Genomic DNA, 23,599 nt, shown 5'->3' on the forward strand with positions numbered 1-23,599 from the left:
TATGTTAGAACTACGTACAGCATTACGTGTGTTAAATTTAATCAAAATCGTTAGAGCCGTTTTCGAGAAATTTGCAATAACTCGAAAATTTTGTATGGGAGGTATATGTTCTAAGCGAGATATTAAAAAACAAAAAAAAACCAACCTTGGAAATTACGAAAAAATCATCTGTACCAAATTTCAAGAAAATCCGTCCACCCGTTTAGCCTGCAGCTTCATGTACAGCTTTTCTTGACGACGCACCGACGCACCGACGCACAGACCGACGGACGTCATGACGAAAACTACTTTTTCGGACTTCTCCATCATCGTAATGTTAGTTTTGATTAAAACCTCGAATTATTTTTTTGACACGAAACCAATACTTGCCCTATTGAGCAAGTAAAAATTGTAATTTATCTAATGAATAAAGGAAGAATCTAGTCTAATCTAATCTAATCTCTAATCTAATCTCTAATCTAATCTCTAATCTAATCTCTAATCTAATCTCTAATCTAATCTCTAATCTAATCTAAAATGACTATTTAGAAACGGCAACTCTTTATGAAAGTAGCAAGAAAAAATCCTTTATTATATACTTTTATGGCTAGAAATTTAATTCATGGAGTAGGCATAATTACTTATAAGAGCATTTTTAAACGTAAGCTTGGCAATTAGATTTTCTCATGAGCGCATGTTTCTGAATGAAACATGCTTTTCGACCAGACAAACTCATTTCAAAAGATCATTCAATTTTATAATTTTCATTTGATTAGGTATGTTGGCAGGTCAATCATCGCAAAAATCTTAAATTTCAAAAGAGCCATCAAACCAGATTTCAGCGTACTTTTTTTTTAATCTTATTACTGTAATCCGAGATAATAGTTTGGTGTAAAAAACGTACATAATAGGCTTTATTATAATCTCGAACCTATTATACTTCAAAATTCTACTTCAACGTTTTTTAAAGTTATGTATTTATTTAGACTCTTAATTTACATACAACGTTATACCCATGTGCATCGTATATCCCAATAGAATTACAATAAATTTAAAATTCTAAATCCATATTACCGAAAATATTAATCATTTTTAATGGCATACCAAACTCTTACATAAATATTATTATCGTAATTTAATTGTATCAATTAAATTACAAATATGTATCAAAACATAATTCAAAATCTAATATTTACTTAAACCCTCTTGAATTATTAAATACTTCCGATGTATTCGGTGGCCAAAATATTATTCGCATCAAATTTTAATTTCCCCCCACAAAAAAAAAAACAACAAAATTATGCATATTATTGCATAAAAATCTACTGCATTTACGCCTACATCATTCGGTCGCAAATGCCAAAATTTTCAAACAACTAATTCGACGAATTAAGGGATTACTAATAAAATACCCCAATTTAATTGAACATTAATACCTCGAAATGTATATCTCTCGCTATTTAAAACAAGTGCAATTCCGACAACTACCAACGATGATGATGATGATAACCTCCCTTTGATCCTCTCACTATGCAAAACAATCAACCAACCAAACCAAACTAAAACTCGAATAAAACAAATCGAATTCAAATGCCTGTGAAAGATTCGTTCTGCTTGAAGCCAAAAAATAAAAAAAAAAACATAACAATTTAACCGCATTTTAGATACAAATATTTCTCATTGAAATAATTTGTGCAATTTGTTTAAATATTTTAATCCGTTTGGACCAAAAACTTATTATGAATATTTGTTATAGAAATAGGAAGGTACCTACACAATAATATATATGTATACGGAATTGAAATTGAGTGCGATGTCGAGAGTGCAGCCCCATTAATTTACAACGACCACTTTAGCTCTTCCCGCCAATATGCAGCCAACCGCGTTCTTTTCGTCTCATAACCGCTTTCTAGCTGTCTGCGAACATTACAAATTTCCCTTTCGAATTTTAAATCGTATATCGTCTATTTAATCGTTCAAATGAACAGGGTTGCCAATTAAATTGAATATTATTTAATATTCTGGTAAGCAAGTTGCTGCTTTTACCAGATGGACTGAACTTAGCAGAGTGTGAAGACGATCAGGTGAGATAATAACACAGGCTTTAATTTATTATTTTTATTTTAAAATTTGTACTTAAATTTTTATTTTATAAATGAATTATTTTAACTCAGTATATTTCAAAGGCTATTATGTGGAGACAAATTACTATAAGAACCTACAAAAAAATAAAATTGTAGGGGAAAAGAGGGGGCAAGACCACCTCTTTAAGTTTTTAAGAACTGCCTTGAAAACAAATAAAAACATAATTAATTTAAAATAAAGTCTTTTTTCATTAAGAGCCAATTTTTCAATAGCCAGATAAACCCCAGTTAAGGCTTATTCCTAGGAATAAAAGTTTTTTGTTATATTGACATTTATTCTTCAGATAGTCTAACTGACGATTTAAAAATCAGGACTAAGTTTAATATTTTTTGCTGAAACTCTCATTATTAAAATAAAAATAAAAAATACTGAACAATGTTAACACGTTTCAAAAAATTATCTAACAGAAACGGCCTTGCCCCTAACTGGGGGTAAGACCGCCCTATCAAATTCTGTTGTTAGTAAAACCATTTCTTTCTGTAAAAATAGAATTTTTTTTCCAGAGAAGAAAATGGAGCTTAAACCAAACCCTACTTTTCTAAAGGATTTTTGTGTGCTGAGTCCGAATCTGAAGTCAAAATTTCACTGGCACGTCACGTTTTTTGTAATACTTAAATATTAGCAGGTTAAAATGAACTAATCAACTTTCAAAAGTACAAATTATTTATCTCATAAGAGTTAACGATTTCATGAAAAAAAATGCACGTGTCAAAGTAGCTCTAAGGTTAAAGTTAAAAAAAAAAAATAATATGAAATATTTTTTTATTTTTATTTTTTTTTAAAAGAAAAATTTCAAATCGTAAATAATTTTTTTGATGTTAGGTATATGAAAAGTTTTTAACATTTTTCCAAACAAAAAAATTGGTTTGGTATGTAATAGGGTGCTTCTTATATGGTCGAAAAAAATCTTTTTTTTCGATTTTTTAATGGGACACCCCTGCATTATGTTCTACCATATAAGCATAGTATATGGTATTTTTTTCCGATTTTAATATTAAAATTTAGGGGTTGCTACCATTTACTAAAGATTTAAGTAAAAAAAAAAAGATAAATTTCAACCATATTTTTTTGTTACAATACAAAGTACGCTTAAGACCCGATTTTTCAATCTTCTAATAAACAGTCAGTTAACTGTCTGTCGAATAAAGATATTAGGCTCATAAACAATCAGATAAAATCATTGAATTTTTCAATTAAGGAAGATCATTCAGTTAGCTATTCTACAGAATAACACAAAAAAAAAAAAATGTCAAATTCAAGAATATTAAAAATTAAACTTCATTTTTATTCCGCTGTATTTTTATCAAAATTTCTTTCAAAACAGTTAGAAATTTAATATAAAGTACTTAATTCTGATTACAAATTTTAAAATTTTCTGAGAAAAAAAAAACAAAATTTGGTGTATTTTTCAAAACTTTGAACGTGTTGAACGACCCCCTAGAACGTATGTTTAAACTGGACCAAATTTTACCCAATTTATATTTAAGGCAGGAAGAACAAAATGAAAGGGTGTCCCATTAAAATTTCGAAAATTGATTTTTAAGAAGCACCCTATATGTAATTTTTATTAATCAAGACTTAAAAACGAAATTTAGAAAAAAATTCTTGACAGCTTTCAGAAATTGATTTTTTTTAAATCCAAAAATAAACGTTTTTTTGAACAATATTTGATACGGCTGCTAACGATTCTGTTGTCGTCGACGATAAATTCAGATAAAAATAAATTGCACGACTGGGGTCGCACGTACTTGCTCTTAGAGTTCAAGTTGCTTAAATTTTAAAGACTTTTTATATAGAAATTTGGAAAATCTAAATATATGGAAAAGAAAAAAAAAGGAAATTCGTTTTTTAAAAAAATATAAAATCTGAAATCAAATTGCCCCCCAAAACAAGTATGCAGTTTTGACTGATATACTAACATGCATTTTTAGAAAAAAAAATTTCAAAATCGTTAGAGCCGTTTTTAAAAAAACTAATTTTTTATAAATAATTTTTTGGAAAAAAAGTTTAAAAACAAAATTGGTATGCCATTTTGTAGAAATCACTAATCAACATCTAAAAACAAAATTTCAAAAGAATTAAATGTACCGTTTTCGAAAATTTGATTTTTCAAAAAAAAAAATTTCAAAATTTTTTTTAAAATCCAAAAATTGTTTTTTCCAAAATTTTATTTTTGGCTTATATTTAAATTATATAAATGCTTCTTCACAAAAAGTTTCGTTGAAATCGAATAAGCAGTTTTGGAGATAATCGGATTTGAAAAAAACGGTTCTATGGCAGGTACCGTTAATAATGATTTTCAAAAAAAAAATTTTTCATTAGAAGATAGACCTAAACTTTAAACTAACACTTGAATTTTTTAAACAAAATCGTTGGAGCCGTTTTCGAGATATTTCCATTTTACTAAAATCGGTATATGACAAGTACCGTTATTTTTGGTCCAAAAAAATTAATTCCAAAAACCCCTCTGGAGAGTCGCCAAATAACGCTGCATACCAGGTTCGACATCAATCGGTCCATCCGTTTAGGCTGTAGCTCCTTATACAGAAAGACAGACAGACAGACAGACAGACAGACAGACAGACGGACTTCCGGGACCCACTTTTTTGGCATTGTCTACCATCGTAATGTCATGGAAAAATGTTATCTCAACTTTTTTTTTTTGTACGAATGCATAACTTGATATATAGTACCTACCTATATCGCAAGTAAAAATCAGGACAAATCTATGAATAATGGAAATGAACAGAAACTGGTTCTCAAATTTAAAACTTAAAAAAAAATAACTTATATACTTTTTTTTTTCAAAATTTTTTGTAGTAAAATATAAATTTATCTATAAGTTCCTATTTGACATATTTTTTGAATAGAAAACTTAAAAAAAATAATTAATTTTCATTGAATTCTCTAAATAAAACCAGATTTTTTTTACACAAAATGTTGTTATTTTCATAAACTTTAAGACACTACCACTTCAAAATTTTTGCATTTAAACCTGCAAGAAAAAAAAAACTAACTTTATAAAGTCATATTTTGAAAAAAAAATAAAAAAATAATCCTTAAAATTTTTTTTCAAAAAAATCTTTGATCATGAAATACATACTTTTAATAATTTTTTTTTATATTTTATTAAAATTGAAAAAAAGACAAGTTTGATTTTCTTTAAAGTTCTAAGTAATCAAGTTTTATGTTCAGTTTTCTTTTAAATACTTTAATCAATTTACTTTATTTTTAAACTTATATACATATAGGAATAAAAGAAAACTTTTTAAAAGGTTCATCTTAATATGTTCAAATATTTTTTTATGTTGAAAGTCATTTTTTTGAAAAAATAGATTCTACAGCTTAAACGATGAAAAATATTGGCTTTTACTCCCGCATATCCGCATATTTTTGTTCACAAACATCTTAAATTTTATTGGATCGTTTATTTTCAAAACATTATAAGTACATTTGCTCAAAAAAAGTTTCTGGCAACATCATTTCTCTATTGAAGAAGTTTGATCTTTAATTTAAATGCAAACATTATAATTATTATACCAAAGTATCTATCAATCAAGATTTTAATTGATAAGAACAAATAAAATCATCCTTTTTGTGGGTTTTACAAAAAAAAATCAAAATGGACAAAATTGAAATTTTTCATTTCGATAAATGATTGTAATTATAAAGTACGTCGCCTTGTTTAAAAACTAATTCTGAAATGGAAAAAAAATCAATCGTCTGGGAAGGTATAAGGGAGCAATTTTTCGAGAAATTAGAACTTGAGCCATAGCCGCCACCTGGACTTGACAAAAAAGTACGTACAGAAAGATCTTATAATTTAGTGCATGCGTTAGTTTCACCATGAATTAGTGGAATTTTGCAAAAAAAATTGACTTATACGCTTGTAATGCCAAGAAATTTTCAAGTTTATATAAAAATACTCAAGTTGTGTTCTGTACTTTAGCAATAATTACCCTATTTTAAAGTTTCGTCTAATGTAGAAATTCTGTCACTTAGAGTGGAATTCAACTATAAGATATGGGTGATAGCATAAACTGATTGATATTGTTGATCGCAAATTAAAGTGCAATAACAGTGCAGTTTTCTTAGTAATTGTGATATCGAAAGGAATTGTTAGAAAGGTAGATAAATCTTTCAATGCTTCTGAACAATATTTGTTTTCGCACTTCTTTTGGTGCATAAAAGTCGAATTTGTTTTTAAGATAACAACTGAGGACTCACAGCCTTATTTCCACTAAGGTGCAAATACAAAAAAAAACTTATAAAATAGCAAAAAATCTATCCCCAATTGATTTATAAAAGTATTGGTTGGCAGCTCTACATTGCACACCGATACTCTTGCAAAAAAAAAAAAACATTCCCAGTTAATAAATGTACAATTTGTTGTATTTTTTTTTTGTGTAATTATTTATAAATCAATTAGTACACAATGAGCGGTAGAGTGCGGTGGCGGGAAAAATCAGCAGCCAACCAACGAGACCGTAGGGGAGGCGGAGCTATAGTCGCTAGTGCCGTGCCACCACCGCCACACTAGTGGCGCTTTTATGACACAATGCTTCTGGGAATAGAACACGCCAAAATGTGTGTAGGTACTACTAACAAAACAGCTTGTATCTTGGTAGACGCAGCAGCAGCACGCTTAACGTGTGCAAGAGTCGCAAAGGGAAGGTAAGGCGTGCTGGCTAGTCGGTTGGCAATGTGTGGTTGTCTGGTGTGGGTGGGCGCAAAGGTAGGCAGGTTAAAAGAGTACAACTTTTTTTTTTTTCTTAATTTTTCTTCACCAAATTTCACCCCCTCCCCGTAATCAGGTGGCATATGGCCGATTTAAATGACCATCAACATCAAGTTCTTGCATATATGAGTTATACGGACTATACGAAGCCGAAGAAGAACAGATCAGTGTGTCAGACAATTTAATGAAATTATTTTGTATTATTTGGCCAAGTGCCAATAAAATATTTATTTTATTGCCACCATTTGCCATTTTATAGATAGATAGTATGGGCTAATTTTTGAATTCGCTTAACTGTATCTAACCTCTATAAATGGTGGCAAATAGTTATATCGACCGAGAATATAGTCGTGCAATTGAATTGAATAAAATTAAAATAGAAGAAAAACACCAAACAAAGCCAACCCACTCTCTCAGCCACATTTGGAATGTGATTGAGTGCGCGGTGGCAAATATAACATTTTATAATAAAACAAATGCCGTGTACAATCGATTAGATGGGAATTTGAATATGCCCGTTGGCCCCTCGACCTATACCCTAGCCATATAACATCTGCTCGTATATTAGATATATAAATGGCAGGCCAATTCAGTGCATTCGGGGTCAATTAAACGCGAAATATCTATTCTATATGTTGTAGGTTTGTATGCAGATACAAATAGACATATTATAATATGTGGACAACCCCAGTGCGAATTTATATATGTATGTATGTACAAGAAATTTAATACACATTGCGAGATGTCTATTTGATTGCATTCCCAAGGGGGACGTTTTGTGTTCACCTGATGTGATGCAATTAAACAGTTACATTTATAAACTTTGGTACATTTTAAATTTTTAGTTTTTAAAAGGAATAAGGCTTAGATAAATATCGAAAAATTGGTGAAAAACTTGGACATATTGGTTAAGGTAATTTACAAAATAAACATTGATGATGAATAAATTCGGTGATTTGCGTGTTTGGGCTCGGGAGTTTGTTAGAAAGGATCGGTAATGTGGTTTACCCGGAAGAGTTTTTTTTTTGAAATTCATTACTCCATAAGACCATTACGTAAATTAAAATTTGTATGCCTATTCAAAACTACATCCAAATTTTGCTGACATCCAAATGTTTTCAAATTTTTCATCTTTGACTCTCTATTGCCTTAAAAGGTTAAAAGGCTAGGCTCTAACGGGAGACGGACAGAATCCCGAAATCCAAAATCCAGAAAGACCAAAATCCAGAAAAGGGTTTTCGGGATTCTGAGTTTTCGGGATTTTGGGTTTTTGGGACTTTGGGTTTTTGGGATTCTGGGTTTTCGGGATTTTGGGTTTTCGGGATTTTGGGTTTTCGGGATTTTGGGTTTTCGGGATTTTGGGTTTTCGGTTTTCGGGATTTTTTCCCCAATCTGGCTCTAACATCAGGTCAATTCTTTTGTTACCTCAACCAATTCCAATTTGGTCACAATTTTATCAAATATTTTTTTTTTTCTACTTTGCATGAAAAAAAAAATTAAATTATTTTTGTGTATAGCCATTGTTCAACGGTTATAACGCTTTTTTAATAGCTATGCGTAAGAAGAATTATTGTAAAATATGACTGATTAAAAAAACTGATGGAATCCATGCATTTGTGGCAGCAATGTGAAAAACTTAAGATTTCACAGTTAAAATAATTTATTAAATTAATAGGCTTTTTTTGAACTTTGGTACCAATAACTTCCTAGTAGCTACACAGAGAAAAATATGACCCGCTAAAAACTAACAGATTGCCATATTGTTTTACCGTCCATACATTTCATAAGGAAATCTTATTAAAATCAACGATTAATAAGGTTTTTTTAAGGAGATTTCTTATTATTTTTATAGAGAAAATCTTATTAAAATTTGACTGAAAAGTTGATTTTTTTTGCAACTTAGCACTACACAGAGAAAAATATGACCCGCTAAAAACTAACAGATTGCCATATTGTTTTACCGTCCATACATTTCATAAGGAAATCTTATTAAAATCAACGATTAATAAGGTTTTTTTAAGGAGATTTCTTATTATTTTTATAGAGAAAATCTTATTAAAATTTGACTGAAAAGTTGATTTTTTTTGCAACTTAGCACTACACAGAGAAAAATATGACCCGCTAAAAACTAACAGATTGCCATATTGTTTTACCGTCCATACATTTCATAAGGAAATCTTATTAAAATCAACGATTAATAAGGTTTTTTTAAGGAGATTTCTTATTATTTTTATAGAGAAAATCTTATTAAAATTTGACTGAAAAGTTGATTTTTTTTGCAACTAAGCACTAGAACAAAAATCGCGATCAATATTTTCATGGCAGATTGGCTCAGGTGGTAAGGTGGGCGACTAATGATTTGAAGTCTCCAGTTCGATTCCCAGCCTGGTGATGGTTTTTTTTTTTATTTTTTTGCAGATTTTAAAACAATAAGGAAAACCCGATTGTTTTAATAAGGTTTCCTTCTTGGATGAAAACCATAGAGAAATCTTATTGTTTTTGTTCTATTTTATGTGGTCTATTTTTCTCTGTGTATTTGATAAAAACTTTTACCATTCTGCAATCTCCTTTGGACTCGCATATTTTTAAAAAAGTTGGCCACCTACGTTTCTATCGATATTTTTTATAACACAGGTGTTTGAAAATTTTCATAAAAATTTTTTTTTCACATTTTGCATCGAAAAACAAATTTCGAATTTTTTTTAAAGAAAAGATGCAACAGTTATAAAAACTTTTGACTTCTTATGTAGTGAGCCAATTATTGTAGAAAATTATAAAAATAAGAAATTTATAAAATTCATTCATTCGTGGTTGTGGTTAAAGAAAACGTAAGATGATGAAATTTAAAGTATGATAGAAACTTTTTCTATTCGGTTTCAGAACAGTCAAAAGTGCACCTATCTTCTATTTCAGGATTATGCATTTTCTACCGGACACCCTGTATATCGGTAGGAAATTTAATTATCTACAAAAAGATTCTTAATACAAGTTTTCAAATTCGGCCGGCTTTTCAAGTTATAGACAGAAATTCGAAAAGTAACAAAAAGATTCGAATATTTTTATCTTTATAAATTATCCATAGATTTTGAAGAAATGTATTTTTGCCAAGAAGTCTACTGCACATACAAAATTTAAAACTGCAATGATTTGAAAAATTTTCAAAATTTGTTTCAGTAAGTAATTTTTTTTTTGAAAAATTTCCGTTTTGATACATTGATCATTAACATCTGAAGTGAAACAGAAAAAGCTACCTATTCTAGTGTTTCCTGATTATTTATTCAGCTTCGAGGTGCCGATTCTTTTATTACGATAGATCATTTATTCTTAAAATATAGTCCTAACTTAGTTTGCTTTTAAAAACGACGAAAAAAAACTTTGAAAAATCATATCTCGAATTTTTTTTAGATAAGAATTTCAAGATTTTAGGGTTTAAATCTATACAAAAAGTATAACGGCACTTGGTGTGCAAAAAATGTGTCTAATTTAATGTCGCCCACTATGAATATTTTTCGTATTCAATGCACACATAACTGCTGCGCTAAATGCTCTGAAATTATTAAATCTACCCCTTCCCATCTAACTATACCCTCTTCAATTTGCATTAGTATCTATCTACTCTGGTTATAGTAAGTACTTCATTCTATACAATCTCTACCATCATTACTAAACAGGGGGCGGTGAAGCGCATATATACTATACACGATTAGGAGTGTAGGGGTCGCTCGCTCGCTGATGGGCAAGAAGAATTTGTAGCATTGGCGCGGTCCGGTCATATGGGGGTCTTGTCCACATTGTGAGCATGATATTAATTGAGATTTATTGACTAATTAGAATAAATTAACATTGCAACAATCTGTGCATATTGAATGGATTGTTATTGTTATTGCTGTTGCACTTTACTACATATATATATAAGGACGTTTATGTATATGAGTATCGAATGGATAATATAGGGGACATTGGGGTAGGAAAGGATGTACACATTATAATGCGATACAAATGGCTATCTAAATTGGTGGTGGTACTCTGGTGCTGTTGATACATGCGAACACCGATTATATTCGCGCCAGAAGGGTTGCTGCCCATTAATGTGATGATGCCAACTATCGATATTGATTAGCACCTCTTTACGTTAAAATCGTTGTAATAGTGTTCAAAAGGGGGTTACCTATTGTTGTTGCCGATATACAATTTAGTTTGAAGGTGGCCAGAGATAGCCAGGGGTTGTCATCATCATCATCATCTACTTCGTCGTCGTGTAACACAGATTGCCCGGCTCGGCACGTATAATTGCTATTTATGCTATATTCCCGCATGTACAACCCAATCAAACGCCCACTTCTCCACCCCCCCAGCTTGGAGCTTTTAGGAAGGGTCGCATTAATAACCAAATTGGCCATAAATATTATCTAGAAAATTGAATCTTTATGGTTTTAATAATAATAGTTTCATGCTAATGCAAGCAGATTAGATAACCTAATGAGAACGGAAGGTATATACACATACTTACACACAACACATGCATATGTTTGTTGTTGTTGTTGCTTTTGGAAATATGCCATCGGTTAGCTGTTTAGAAGCTTAAAAATCCAATTGCATGTTGATGCTAGAGAGAGCTGATGGTAAAGTGGTTAATTGATAGTCAGATAATTTTGATAGCGGTAGTAGGCACGATAGCGGGGATGGGGATAGAAATTTCATGTTGCGCGAAATATGATTTTGGATAAATTGGATGTCGATACGTATTAGCTGTATACCATTTCCCTAATTGGCGAATGTAGTTTCTGTAATGCACTCCATTTTAATTATTATGAAATTACTGATGGCTTATTATACGATGTTATAGGTATGAGTTTTTATTGATTTTTTTTTGGGGAAACAATTTTGATTAGTTACAATGTACAGAGTTTGTATTATCTATTTTTAGTTACTTTGAAACCACATTTTGTTTGATTAATTGAGAAATTCATTTCATAATGCTAGAAATAGCAAATAATGTAGTTATCTTTATAACTCAATAATAACACATTAGTTTATAGATTAATTTCAATCAGAAAATTAAGTTTACAATTTTCAATTAAGAGCAATAATTCCAAATAAATCAATAAAAATGAAGACAACTTTGAACAACTTTGCAAACGCATGCTTAAACCAATGAACAAAACAGTCATTTTCAAAAAATTCATCATGGTTAAATTTAGGTTTAGAAAAATGTTGTGAAATAATTTTTAAATTTGCTAGGTATCTATTTTTTCTATTTATTTATCTCAAATCAGTTGATGACAAATACCTTTTCTCCCTTACTATTGAGAAAAACTACAACTTTACTGTGATGAAAAACTCAAGAAACACACCAAAATGACAAATTGCAGAAGAGTGAAACAATCCCGAAAATTCTGAGAAATCAGAATTCCGAAAACCATCAGAATTTCTAAAACCTTAAATCCAGATAATTCAAAATCCCTCGAAAAAATAAAATTAAGAGGCCAAACTCCGAAAATAAGATCGAAAAAGAAAAAAACCAAACTTTTCATAATTGGCTAAACACAACAAAGCACAAATTTAAATGATTTTCAAACGTCCGTTGTTTACTACATTATTTCTAAACTTTACACTTCGGATTATATTTCTAAAATGGAAAAATTATATAAAATAAAAAAAAATGCGCAAACTATTATAATTTTTCAGGATTTCAATTTTTGGATTTCGAGATTTTTTAACTTTGGGAAATATGGATTTTCAGGATTCTGGGTTTGGGGGATTCTAGGATTTTCAGGATTTCGATTTTTACTATTTTCATCCAACTCTCTAGTTAAGTCAGATTTTTGGGGTTTATGGGCTTTCAAAAAGTGGCATACAACTAAATTTGATCAGTTATGAGTTATGACACTAAGAAGAGCTTGAATATTCCAAGTTTTTCTATTCACAGAGGCAAATTTGTTCATAATTTTAATAGAGAACAAAAATATTTGGCAAATTTGACATTTAAAACTGTTTTAAGTTGCGCGAAGCTTAAGATGCATTAGTTTCATTAGCCAAAATTTAAATATGTAATTATTTGTTTTTCCGGGCCTTCATTATTCAATTCATGTTTGGTTCACTGAGGAAAAAAATAAACAAATAGAATTTGAAACGTGTTTGTTTCAAAGATAAACTACATTCTTTGATTAACATTGCTTTAAAGAAGGAAAACAACTAAAAATGTATTTTGCTTATTGTTTTTAAAATCTTCAATGATAAACCGTTCGAAATAATTTTTAAATTAATGTGGTTTTGGTTTTTTTTTTAAGGTCGCTTTTCCCTCAGTGTATAAACATGATAACTGTTAAAATGGTTTTCTTTTTTTAGAGGCTCTTACATTTAAATATTTTAAAACAGATTTTAAAAGAATTAAAGTTAGTATTAACAGTCACCTTCAAACTTGAAATCAACGAAAACCACTTTGATTTAGCTATTTTTGGAAATGATTTTGCATTGAATACAAACATTTTAAAATAAAGAAGATCTTAAACAAAAAAGCTTACAATTAGTTCAGTAAAAATTGTTTCAAATTTAAAAATAAAGAAAAAAAAAAACACACTTGAAAAAACTGCAACCTAGCTAAAGTCTTTAACTCAAAGATGTTTAATGTAATTTTTTTTGAACGTTAAATCAATGTTGGTCATTAAAAATTTTACGCTGCGTTTTTTTGCCACTCAAGGTTAAAGTATTTTTTTAATGACATTTTCCAATGCAGGTATTAGGTTCTATCAAATACCACAATTGTTATACATATAAGCCTGTAAAACATGAAAAACCATTTGCTAAAATGAAACTTTAATATTTAAGTATAACATGGCTAGAATTAAGGTCAACTTTTAAAAATTTGGGGTTATAAAACTAATTTTTAACAGTTGGCCTTATTTCACTATTAGAGAAATTGACCTTAGTTGATCTTTTGTTCGAAAGATTTTGCAAGTTAAAAAAATTAAAATTTTTTTTTCAAAAACTTAAAAAAAATTTTTTTCAAAAACTTTTTTAATTTTTTTTTTTTTATTTTTGACACTTCAAAATTATGTCTGTAAAGGAGATGGGGCGTTTTTGGGCCATGAGCGTACATTAATGAGACTAGTCTCGAATTGAAGCTGGAGCTTAGTATATTCAATATATGAAGTTTTTTTTTAAATCGAAAGTCAGGGTCCTGAGATATAAGGCTCCAAAGTTCGTTCTGATAACCATTTTCTGTCCCTTTTATATGCAAATATCATTAGAACTATAAGAGCTATATGTAAGTTTTTGATGTCAAATGAAAGGTTTTTTTTGTGCCTTTTCAACAATATATAACACATATTACACATAAAAAAGAAACGGCGAAAAAATAAAGAAAAAGTAAAATATTTATGAAAAAGAGAGTAATCCTGAACAAGTTTAAGGTTGACCTGAAAAAACGACAAAAACTAAGGATGAGGCTTTGTTCCTGAAAGCCTCTGCAATAATAATCCGCTTTTACCAAAATCGGATTAGATATTTTTTCGAGATATCCCCGTAAAAGGGTTTTTTTTTTGTGAAAAATTCATACCAAAGCAAGGCACGAGTACGATAACTTAGGCGCCGAGAATTGACAACGGCTATTTCTAGAGGTGTTCAAAACAAATATTTTTTCTTACGGGAGGGGGGGGGGTCAATGTCCCTCCCTTTAGGCGGGAGGGGCAATTTTCAAAAGAAATACTTGAAATCATAAAAAAATTATTAAAAAACAACGGCAACACTTACAGTTATCAATTATACTTTTTTCAAAAGCTAGAGTTATACACTTGATTTTAATTTTTAAATCAAGATATTTCAATCAATCGTTTTTGAAATAATCGATTTCAAAATCAACATTTGGGAAAAATAAGATTAAAAAAATACATTGGATACTATTTTTGTCAAGTTTTTCAATGAGAAATTGATTGATGAGTAAATTGTCTCAATAATTTCCTAATCAAATACTGAAAACCATATCTTCTTATGCTTTCTAGTTTTTGAGAAAATTGTAAAATAAGAAAACTTTTTTCAAATCCTTCAGTGGATTAAGTTTTTGGGGACTATTCTCTGCACCATCAGGGCTCGCCTGTGGTGAGCGTACAATGGGAATCTAGTTTTTTTTTTTAAGAAGAACAAAGCTCTTTACTGACTCTATGTATGAATATCGATCTTTTCTGATTTTTGATAATGGTAAACAGCCAAGAAAATAAAAATCTGATTAAGAAATTAGTTTTTCTATTTTTCATTTTTCTCAAAAACTAGAAGCAAGGCATAAGAAGATATGGTTTTCAGTGTTTGATTAGGAAATTATTGAGACAATTTACTCATCAATCAATTTCTCATTGAAAAACTTGACAAAAATAGTATCCAATGTATTTTTTTAATCTTATTTTTCCCAAATGTTGATTTTGAAATCGATTATTTCAAAAACGATTGATTGAAATATCTTGATTTAAAAATTAAAATCAAGTGTATAACTCTAGCTTTTGAAAAAAGTATAATTGATAACTGTAAGTGTTGCCGTTGTTTTTTAATAATTTTTTTATGATTTCAAGTATTTCTTTTGAAAATTGCCCCTCCCGCCTAAAGGGAGGGACATTGACCCCCCCCCCCTCCCGTAAGAAAAAATATTTGTTTTGAACACCTCTAGAAATAGCCGTTGTCAATTCTCGGCGCCTAAGTTATCGTACTCGTGCCTTGCTTTGGTATGAATTTTTCACAAAAAAAAAACCCTTTTACGGGGATATCTCGAAAAAATATCTAATCCGATTTTGGTAAAAGCGGATTATTATTGCAGAGGCTTTCAGGAACAAAGCCTCATCCTTAGTTTTTGTCGTTTTTTCAGGTCAACCTTAAACTTGTTCAGGATTACTCTCTTTTTCATAAATATTTTACTTTTTCTTTATTTTTTCGCCGTTTCTTTTTTATGTGTAATATGTGTTATATATTGTTGAAAAGGCACAAAAAAAACCTTTCATTTGACATCAAAAACTTACATATAGCTCTTATAGTTCTAATGATATTTGCATATAAAAGGGACAGAAAATGGTTATCAGAACGAACTTTGGAGCCTTATATCTCAGGACCCTGACTTTCGATTTAAAAAAAAACTTCATATATTGAATATACTAAGCTCCAGCTTCAATTCGAGACTAGTCTCATTAATGTACGCTCATGGCCCAAGTCCCATATAATTTTGCCCCATCTCCTTTTGAATAAAATTAACTCATGTTTTGATGAAATATATGAACTTAAAAAATATGTTAATTTTTGAAAAACGGCAACGTCATATTTCCGTTCTCCGCATTTTTTGAGAAAAACTAAAAACGCAGTTTTGTAAGAATCAATGGGAGTATTACCTACACCAAATTTAATCAAAATCGTTAGAGCCGTTTTCGAGAAATTTGCAATACCTCGAAAACTTTATATGGGAGATATGCGTTTAAAAGGAGATATTAGAAAAATAAAAAAAACGGGTCTAGGGAATTATGAAAAATCGTGTGTACCAAGTTTCAAGCAAATCCGTCCATCCGTTTAGGCCCTAGCTCGATGTACAGATGGACGCACAGACGCACATACGCACAGACGCACAGACCGACGCGACGGACGGCATGACGAAAACCACTTTTTTGATCTTCTCCATCATCGTAATGTCGGTATTGATTATAACCTCGAATTTTTTTTTCTACACGAAACCAATACTTGCCCTATAGAGCAAGTAATAAAGTTCGAAATCGCAAGGCTTGCGTGATTTGCGAAAAAGCAGAAAAAAAATTTGCCGACGGAAAATTAATTTTGTGGTACGAAAATAACAATTCATGTGAATTTACAACTTAACTACTCATTGTAAACTGGCCAACATATTTTGTTATTGTTTAAAAAAACTTGATGAGACAGAGGAGAATAAAATTAAAAAACATTCGAATATTATCTTGATGTAAGATGAAAGATTTTCGGGCATTCATACTTACCTTCTTATTATCCCTAAAAAATGTACTTTTGATCCTAAAATGTTTAGTTTATTTTCTAAAAAAATTCCCACAAATTATAAATTTTCATGACTTATTTGAGAAAATGCACTTTTGTGCTTCGAGACTATCTTCGATGTCGAAAAATCAACATCCAAACAAATTGTACAAAAATTGGATATCGCACTAACCATTTCTCCACGCGATACTACAACAAATGAAAAGGTTGCTTGTGCTTTAATTTATTAGTCAACAAATACTAAAAAATTGGTGTAGTTTTCTAAATTATTAATTCTAATATAAAAATATTCAATTGATTCCATTTTTCTTACCTGAGTTTCTGTGACATTTAATAATTTCGCCATATCAGTCCTTTCACTCGAACTAAGGTACTTTTTAATTTCAAATTGTTTCTCTAATTCGAATATTTGTCTTCCAGTAAATGTAGTACGAGCCTTCTTTTTCCGTCGATTATCTGTCGATCCTGAATCCGAGTCATCTTCAGTCGTCTCAATTTGTTTTTCTTTTATTACTTCAGCAGCAGGAATAGAATCGGTAGAGAGTTTCTTCTTTTTCACATGCGGTTTAGAAGGCAGGTCTGAAATTAAATTAATGTTATCAAAATATTTTGAAATTGAATTTATCCTATTTTTGCAAAAGATTATAGTTAAGAAATTCTAAGACAAGAAAATTGCAAGATTTTCCCACGAATATTCATCCTCTTAAGGCTTACTTAGAGATTGTTCAGAAAATATATCTACAAGATCTGGGGCGTCAATCCGATACTCAGTCAGTATCTAACCTTGCAAAAATATTCCATTTGTTTTACAAACTTGCATACCAACTATTTGCAATGCAATAATAACAATAATAAAGTCGATGAATGCGCAATATCATTCAATACTCTTGAAACAAATTCCTAAATGGCTTAACTGCCCATAAAACAAAAATATATTACTATTATTTAAATAGAAATAAAAACAAAAGCCTATTAAATCCCGATAAGTATTTTATTCATTGGCAATCAGCATCATTAACATACTGCGGTCGATTGCAATTATTAACCGAACGAATGCATTAAAAGCGACGAGTATGGCTTTGCAAGTCCGGAAAACGCCAATCGTTTAATTGACTCCAGCGCGTGCAACGATATACATTTTTATATATGAACGAGTACAAAACAACGATGATGATTCTAAAAATAACACTTAATAATATTATACGTATAGAAGAGCATCAGCACTTAACTTAACTATTTATAAAAAGGAACGAGTATTTAGCTGGGGTTGGTTTCGGTTCGAGCTATGATCATCTTTGCGAAGCTAAATTGTGGTCTGTGTATGATGTTGACGATGATGATGGAGGTATAAATTTTAAAAATAAACCTCTCATTTAGTGAGTTTAAGAAGAAGAAGGAGAAGGAAAAAAAATAATACAAAACAAAACAAATAACTTAATAAATAAAAAGCATTTCATATGCGAAGCGCATTCGTTCCAATTTAAATTGTTGCAACGCCACGCTGCCGTTGTTGTTCGTTATAGCTCGCTCGTCGGCCACAACCAATAAAAATAACATTGAACAAGTTCACAAATTAAATATACTAACCAAACCAACATCAACAATCATCATCATTATTGGAAACACCGAGACGAATCATACACAAACCAGGGGTGTAACTATTCAGTAAGCGGCATGCCTGAATGCATGCATAGCCCAGAAATTTCTTTGTACAGTAGCAACGGATGACCAAATACTTTTATGTTTTTATTAACAAACAAAAAATGAAAAAAAGTTACGCATACGCCATAGTGACCGTGTAAATTTCAAAAATTTATTTGTTACCACTGCGATTTTTAGAGTCTCCCTAACTTCTTTAAATGATAAAATAATGACTGTGTCCATGACAATATGTCGAAACAATAAGACAACGATTAAACTGAAAAACAAAAAGTAGTAGTCTCAAGACAATGTTGATTCAGATTCATCATCAGTTCAGGGTTGAATTATGGTGAAAATTAACATTACATTTTTGAGAATTTAAACACGATATTTTCCAGGCTATTCGGTTCCTCATCAAATTTCAATCAGTGATCCAGCCGTATTTTAACGAAACCCGAAAGGACATAATTGTAAATTACCTAAACTGACTTACGAGCCAGTTTATTTATTCTTTCAAACCATTTTGAAATATCGACATGGTTGGCTTTAAAAAATTCAAATTTTTTTTGTAGGCATGGTAGAAATATGATTGAAGCGTCATATAAAAAGTGAAATCATAAGATTTCAGATGATGTTTTATTAATTTAAATTGTCATATTAAAAATGGATTTAATGGTGTATGAAGATAAAAAAGATTGACTTTTTCACTTTTTTCATGAAAAATTATTGTTTTTAATAAATTATTTTTATACCTTTTGGATATTAAAAAAATTTGAATATGGCTTTATTCTTTAGAAAAAATATTAAAATTTTTAACGGTGTAATTTTTTTGTGAGCTTTTGATATAAAAAATTCATATACATATGTAATAAGAAAGAAAATAATCATTTTTATCAAAAAAAAAAAAAACAAAACCGACCTCCATGGACCAAAACTAGATTAAATTTTTTTTCTCATAGTTCCTATGGTTTAAAAAATCAACGAAATGGGACCATACTGCAGGCACCAGCTTTCCAATACAAAAAGAATCAAAATTGGTTCACTCCGTCCAGGTAACAAACATAAAAAAATACAGACGAGTTGAATTCAAAAAGTTATTCCTTTTTTCTCTGATACAGATATATGTTAATATGTAAGGTCCTTATTTTTAGCTTAAGTAATTTACTGTAAGATTTATTATCTTACACATTTTTTACAATAAAGTTGACAAATAAATAATTTTCAGATCATTTTTTTTTACAATACACAACCTGTTTTCTTATGACGTTATCACATAAAATTATCGTCGGTAAACCGAAAACAACTTTTTTTTTTAAATTTTTAAACTCGAATTACTAAAATATTTTTGTAAAAAACTTGCGTGCAAGAAATATGGTGTTTTATTTCAAAAGTTGGACCAGCTGAAGCCTTCAGATTTTTTTAAATCAAAATTGTTATAGACGTTTTGTACTAAATTTATCTTTCCATTTTGGTCACATGGTAGGTTCATTAGTTTTAGTGCCTATAATAAAATTTAAATTTCAATTTGCCCTTTAGGGAATTTTTCAAAGCACATAAACATAACTATCAAGTTTGAACGAAATCACTTCAGTGATTTGAGTTTTAGATAAGGCAGGCAGAATTGTGTCGTTTGAAAAAAAGAATTTAAACAAAATTACTAACTAGAAATTCCCCAAAATCCTTAAGATATCAAAATCGAAATTCAAAAATAGAACAAAAACACCTTCAAAAAAAACTTTTCAATTTTTAAATTTCCTATTTGTTAAAAACAAAAATCACAGATAAAAAGTGTGTGCTGCATTGAAAAATGAAAAACATTTTATTGATCAAACAACTTCAAATCTATGAAAATTTCTTTGTATTTTTCAGAATGATTTTGCGTTGAAAACTATAGTATTCAAAAACCAAAGTAAAGCGACGCACAATGGGCCCAAAGGACCATTTGCGTCTCAAAAATGGTTTTTATGAAATTTTAATTTTTGGTAATTTCTTTACGGAAATGAATCAAGGGAAAGTCAATCTATATGTTTTCATTAAAAATTGATTTTTAAAATGAGTTCCTCTATTACAAAATTGTATCTGAAGTCTCCACTTGAAAATACTTTGTTTGAGTAACAAAATAAACCAAATCTTCACGATACGTTTTCAAAACTATATTTAAATAAACTATATAAGTGTTGTATGTCGTTGGAAACCTTATTTTAACTGCTATTTATATTGCTGAAAATAAAAATTTTTTAAAATATATTTTTAATTAATATTACTTTTTTCACACAATAAGCTTTTATTTGCAGTTTTTTAATTTCGAATTGAGTTTTAAATGTTTCCGCTGTCTACTTTTTTTCACAAATTTGTTCTTTGGTTTATGTACTAAAAGATACAAAAAGAATTGGCTGCTTTTATCTGCTTTTTTTTTTGATAGAGAACGATATATCTGTCGAAAGAGATAGTACAAAAAAACGTATTTTGGTGCATCCTGACCTGTTTCAATACATATCTTGAGTTCTATTGATCGCACTGTCAAGATTGATGTCTTCAGGCCTTGGGGAAATGACAGAGCATCAGTCCTTATATTCAGAATGTGATTTTGTGATATTTTAGCCTACTCACATTAATTGGAAAACTCGCGATATTTAACCTCTCGGAAACCATATAAAGCCGCGATTTAAAGCTGCCAGACTTTTGAGTTCGTTACAAGAACGCATAAGGCTATAAAACTGCATTCTCACATCTTGGTTTTACGCTATACCTCAACTCCCAAAATTTGCTGTGGCTCTTAGACTTAGTATATGCACCCGAAATTGAAGATATTTGTATTTTGAACAATTCAGTCATTGTACTATTAGAAAAAGTCTAAGGTAGCAGAAAAATGTTAGAATTTAATATTGAAATTGTTGAAAAAAATTTCATCTATGGAAAAAGTAAGATAGAGATTTTATTTACTGACTTTGATTTTACTCGAAGATTTTCAAAAGAGCCGTTTAAAGTATATAATTAAGAAGGATTTTCGTGAACCATTTTTTTTTTGTGATTTCTTTTTTTTTGCTCTTTTCTCAAAAGCGTAGTTTTTCTACTATTTCACTTTGCCTTACAAACGACTTTATTTAAAATGAGTATAATCAATATTTTTCTTATAATTTTTCAATAAAATAGCTTTAATTTCAAATAACGTAACACAAACAAACTATATGTATTTTTTCTTTATTTTATACTCATACACCAGTTTTATCTTATTTTGCAAAATTTGAGAAAATAATCTTTTAAGATACAAAAGTTACAGATTTTTGAGACGTTCTAGCCTAGTCAAAATCGTAGTTTTTTTAGCTTTGAATAAACGTTTAAAACTTAAATAAAAAATATTAGCTAAAAAAACAGTGTGTCAAATTAATTATTAAACATTTCAGGTAATATATTCCTAATTTGGTTTAATTATTTTCAGACGCGAAGAAATGACAGATTTTTGGAACGCCATAGTCGAGCCAAAATTGTACTTTTTGAACTTTGCCTAGCTTTTCAAAGCTCAAAAATAATTTGCATTTAAAAAAAGCTACGCTCAATGATTTCTGATACATTAAAGATTATATGTTCCAAATTTGGTTTAATTATTTCAGGAGACAAAAAAGTTACAGATGTTTTTAAATACCCAAATCAAGCGAAAATCGTACTTTTTGAACTTTGACTAATTTTTAAAAGCTTAAAAATAATTTTAATTTCAAAAAAAAGTAAGTTGAATGATTCGTTATATATCAAAGGCATTATGTTCCAAATTTGAAGCAATTATCACAAAAGACAACAAAGTTACAGATTTTTGAGACGCCTAAGGCCATATGGGCCCACTGTGCGACGTAAGATTAAAAAAAAAGTCCTTAAATTAAAGTTGTTTATAGGTAATAACTAATAAGGTTTTTTCTTTTTCAATTTTTGATCCGTGGAACTAAAATCCTTCTATAGAACTTTTCCCATTTTATATTTTTAAGACAATGAAATGACATTGCTTCATGTTGTTTAAAAATGAAAAAAACATTGTATTGAAAACGTTAAGTTATTATAAGATAATATTAATCATTACTTAAAAAACGAAATTTAAAAAAAATTATAATACCGTTTTTAAAAATTGACTTTTAAGTAAGAAAAACTGAAATTTTTGAAAAAAAAAATCACTTACTCGGCTATTGAAATATTTTGGAATCTTAAAGTAATGTCTCAAAAATTTAATATGTTGAAAAAATTTTGATTTGATTAAAACCTCCAAAACAAAGTAGTTTTATTTAAAACATTTAAAACAACAATTTCGACGAAGACGAATATTTCCAGAGGCCTTAAACCCTACTACGCTCCTGTCTTTAGTTCATATTTACTCGTTTTAGCTCTGAAACTGAATGATAAAGAGTATACTTCACAATTTTCTGATGCATATGAGTCACAAAATGGCATCAACAACAACAACAGCCAAAGTATGTATAACCAAGTAGTACGGCGACCGCCGGGTTAAACGATGATGCATTGCCACTTAAATTGACAGTTTGGATTCTATTTTGATGTTTTCTTTTGACGTTTATTGGTGTAAACATGAATGTGTATAGTATAAAAGTTGCTTAAGCTATATAGCATTGGAATTGTTGGGGAACTTGCAAGTCGATTTGTGTAAATTGAGTCATTGTTCGCAATATGAAAGTTGTGTTTTTTTTTTCTTTTTCTTCATCGTTTTGTTGAAATATTCATTCGTGGAAAATTGCTTTGACGATGTCATTAAGAACAGCAATAATGTAGATTGGCAAGATTGAGTTCATCAGCAATACAAATAGGAGCACTCATGATAATTCCAATAATAATACTCGTACAACTTGGTTCATATATAAATGACAAATCGAAATGATATGCTAATTGATGGTTTGAAATATGACAAATGTTTTTTTTTTATTTTTTTGTGAGGAATTCTATTCTGGGGCTTGGTGTGTGTTTGTTTGTGTGAGGAAATCTGTGGATTATTTTATTAAAATGTAAACCAGATGACGGCGGAAGTAGAAAAGTGGAACCAGAATGTATAAGTTTTAAGTGGAGCATTTTTAATCTTGCAAATAAAGATGCCTATAGAATTACTTT

At 29.7% G+C, this 23,599-nt stretch overlaps 1 protein-coding gene across 6 annotated transcripts in view; it reads right to left on the reverse strand.

Moving 5' to 3' along the window:
- LOC129917253 (H2.0-like homeobox protein) overlaps positions 1-23,599 on the reverse strand; it is a 105,532-nt gene that overhangs the window by 24,076 nt on the left and 57,857 nt on the right. For all 6 annotated transcript variants that reach the window (XM_055997677.1, XM_055997676.1, XM_055997674.1 and 3 more), the window contains one exon: positions 17,169-17,434. In XM_055997677.1, the coding sequence (XP_055853652.1) occupies positions 17,169-17,434 (266 nt within the window). The remainder of the gene's footprint in view (positions 1-17,168; positions 17,435-23,599) is intronic.

Source organism: Episyrphus balteatus, chromosome 3 (genome assembly GCF_945859705.1).
Source record: "Episyrphus balteatus chromosome 3, idEpiBalt1.1, whole genome shotgun sequence".
Lineage (NCBI taxonomy): Eukaryota > Metazoa > Arthropoda > Insecta > Diptera > Syrphidae > Episyrphus > Episyrphus balteatus.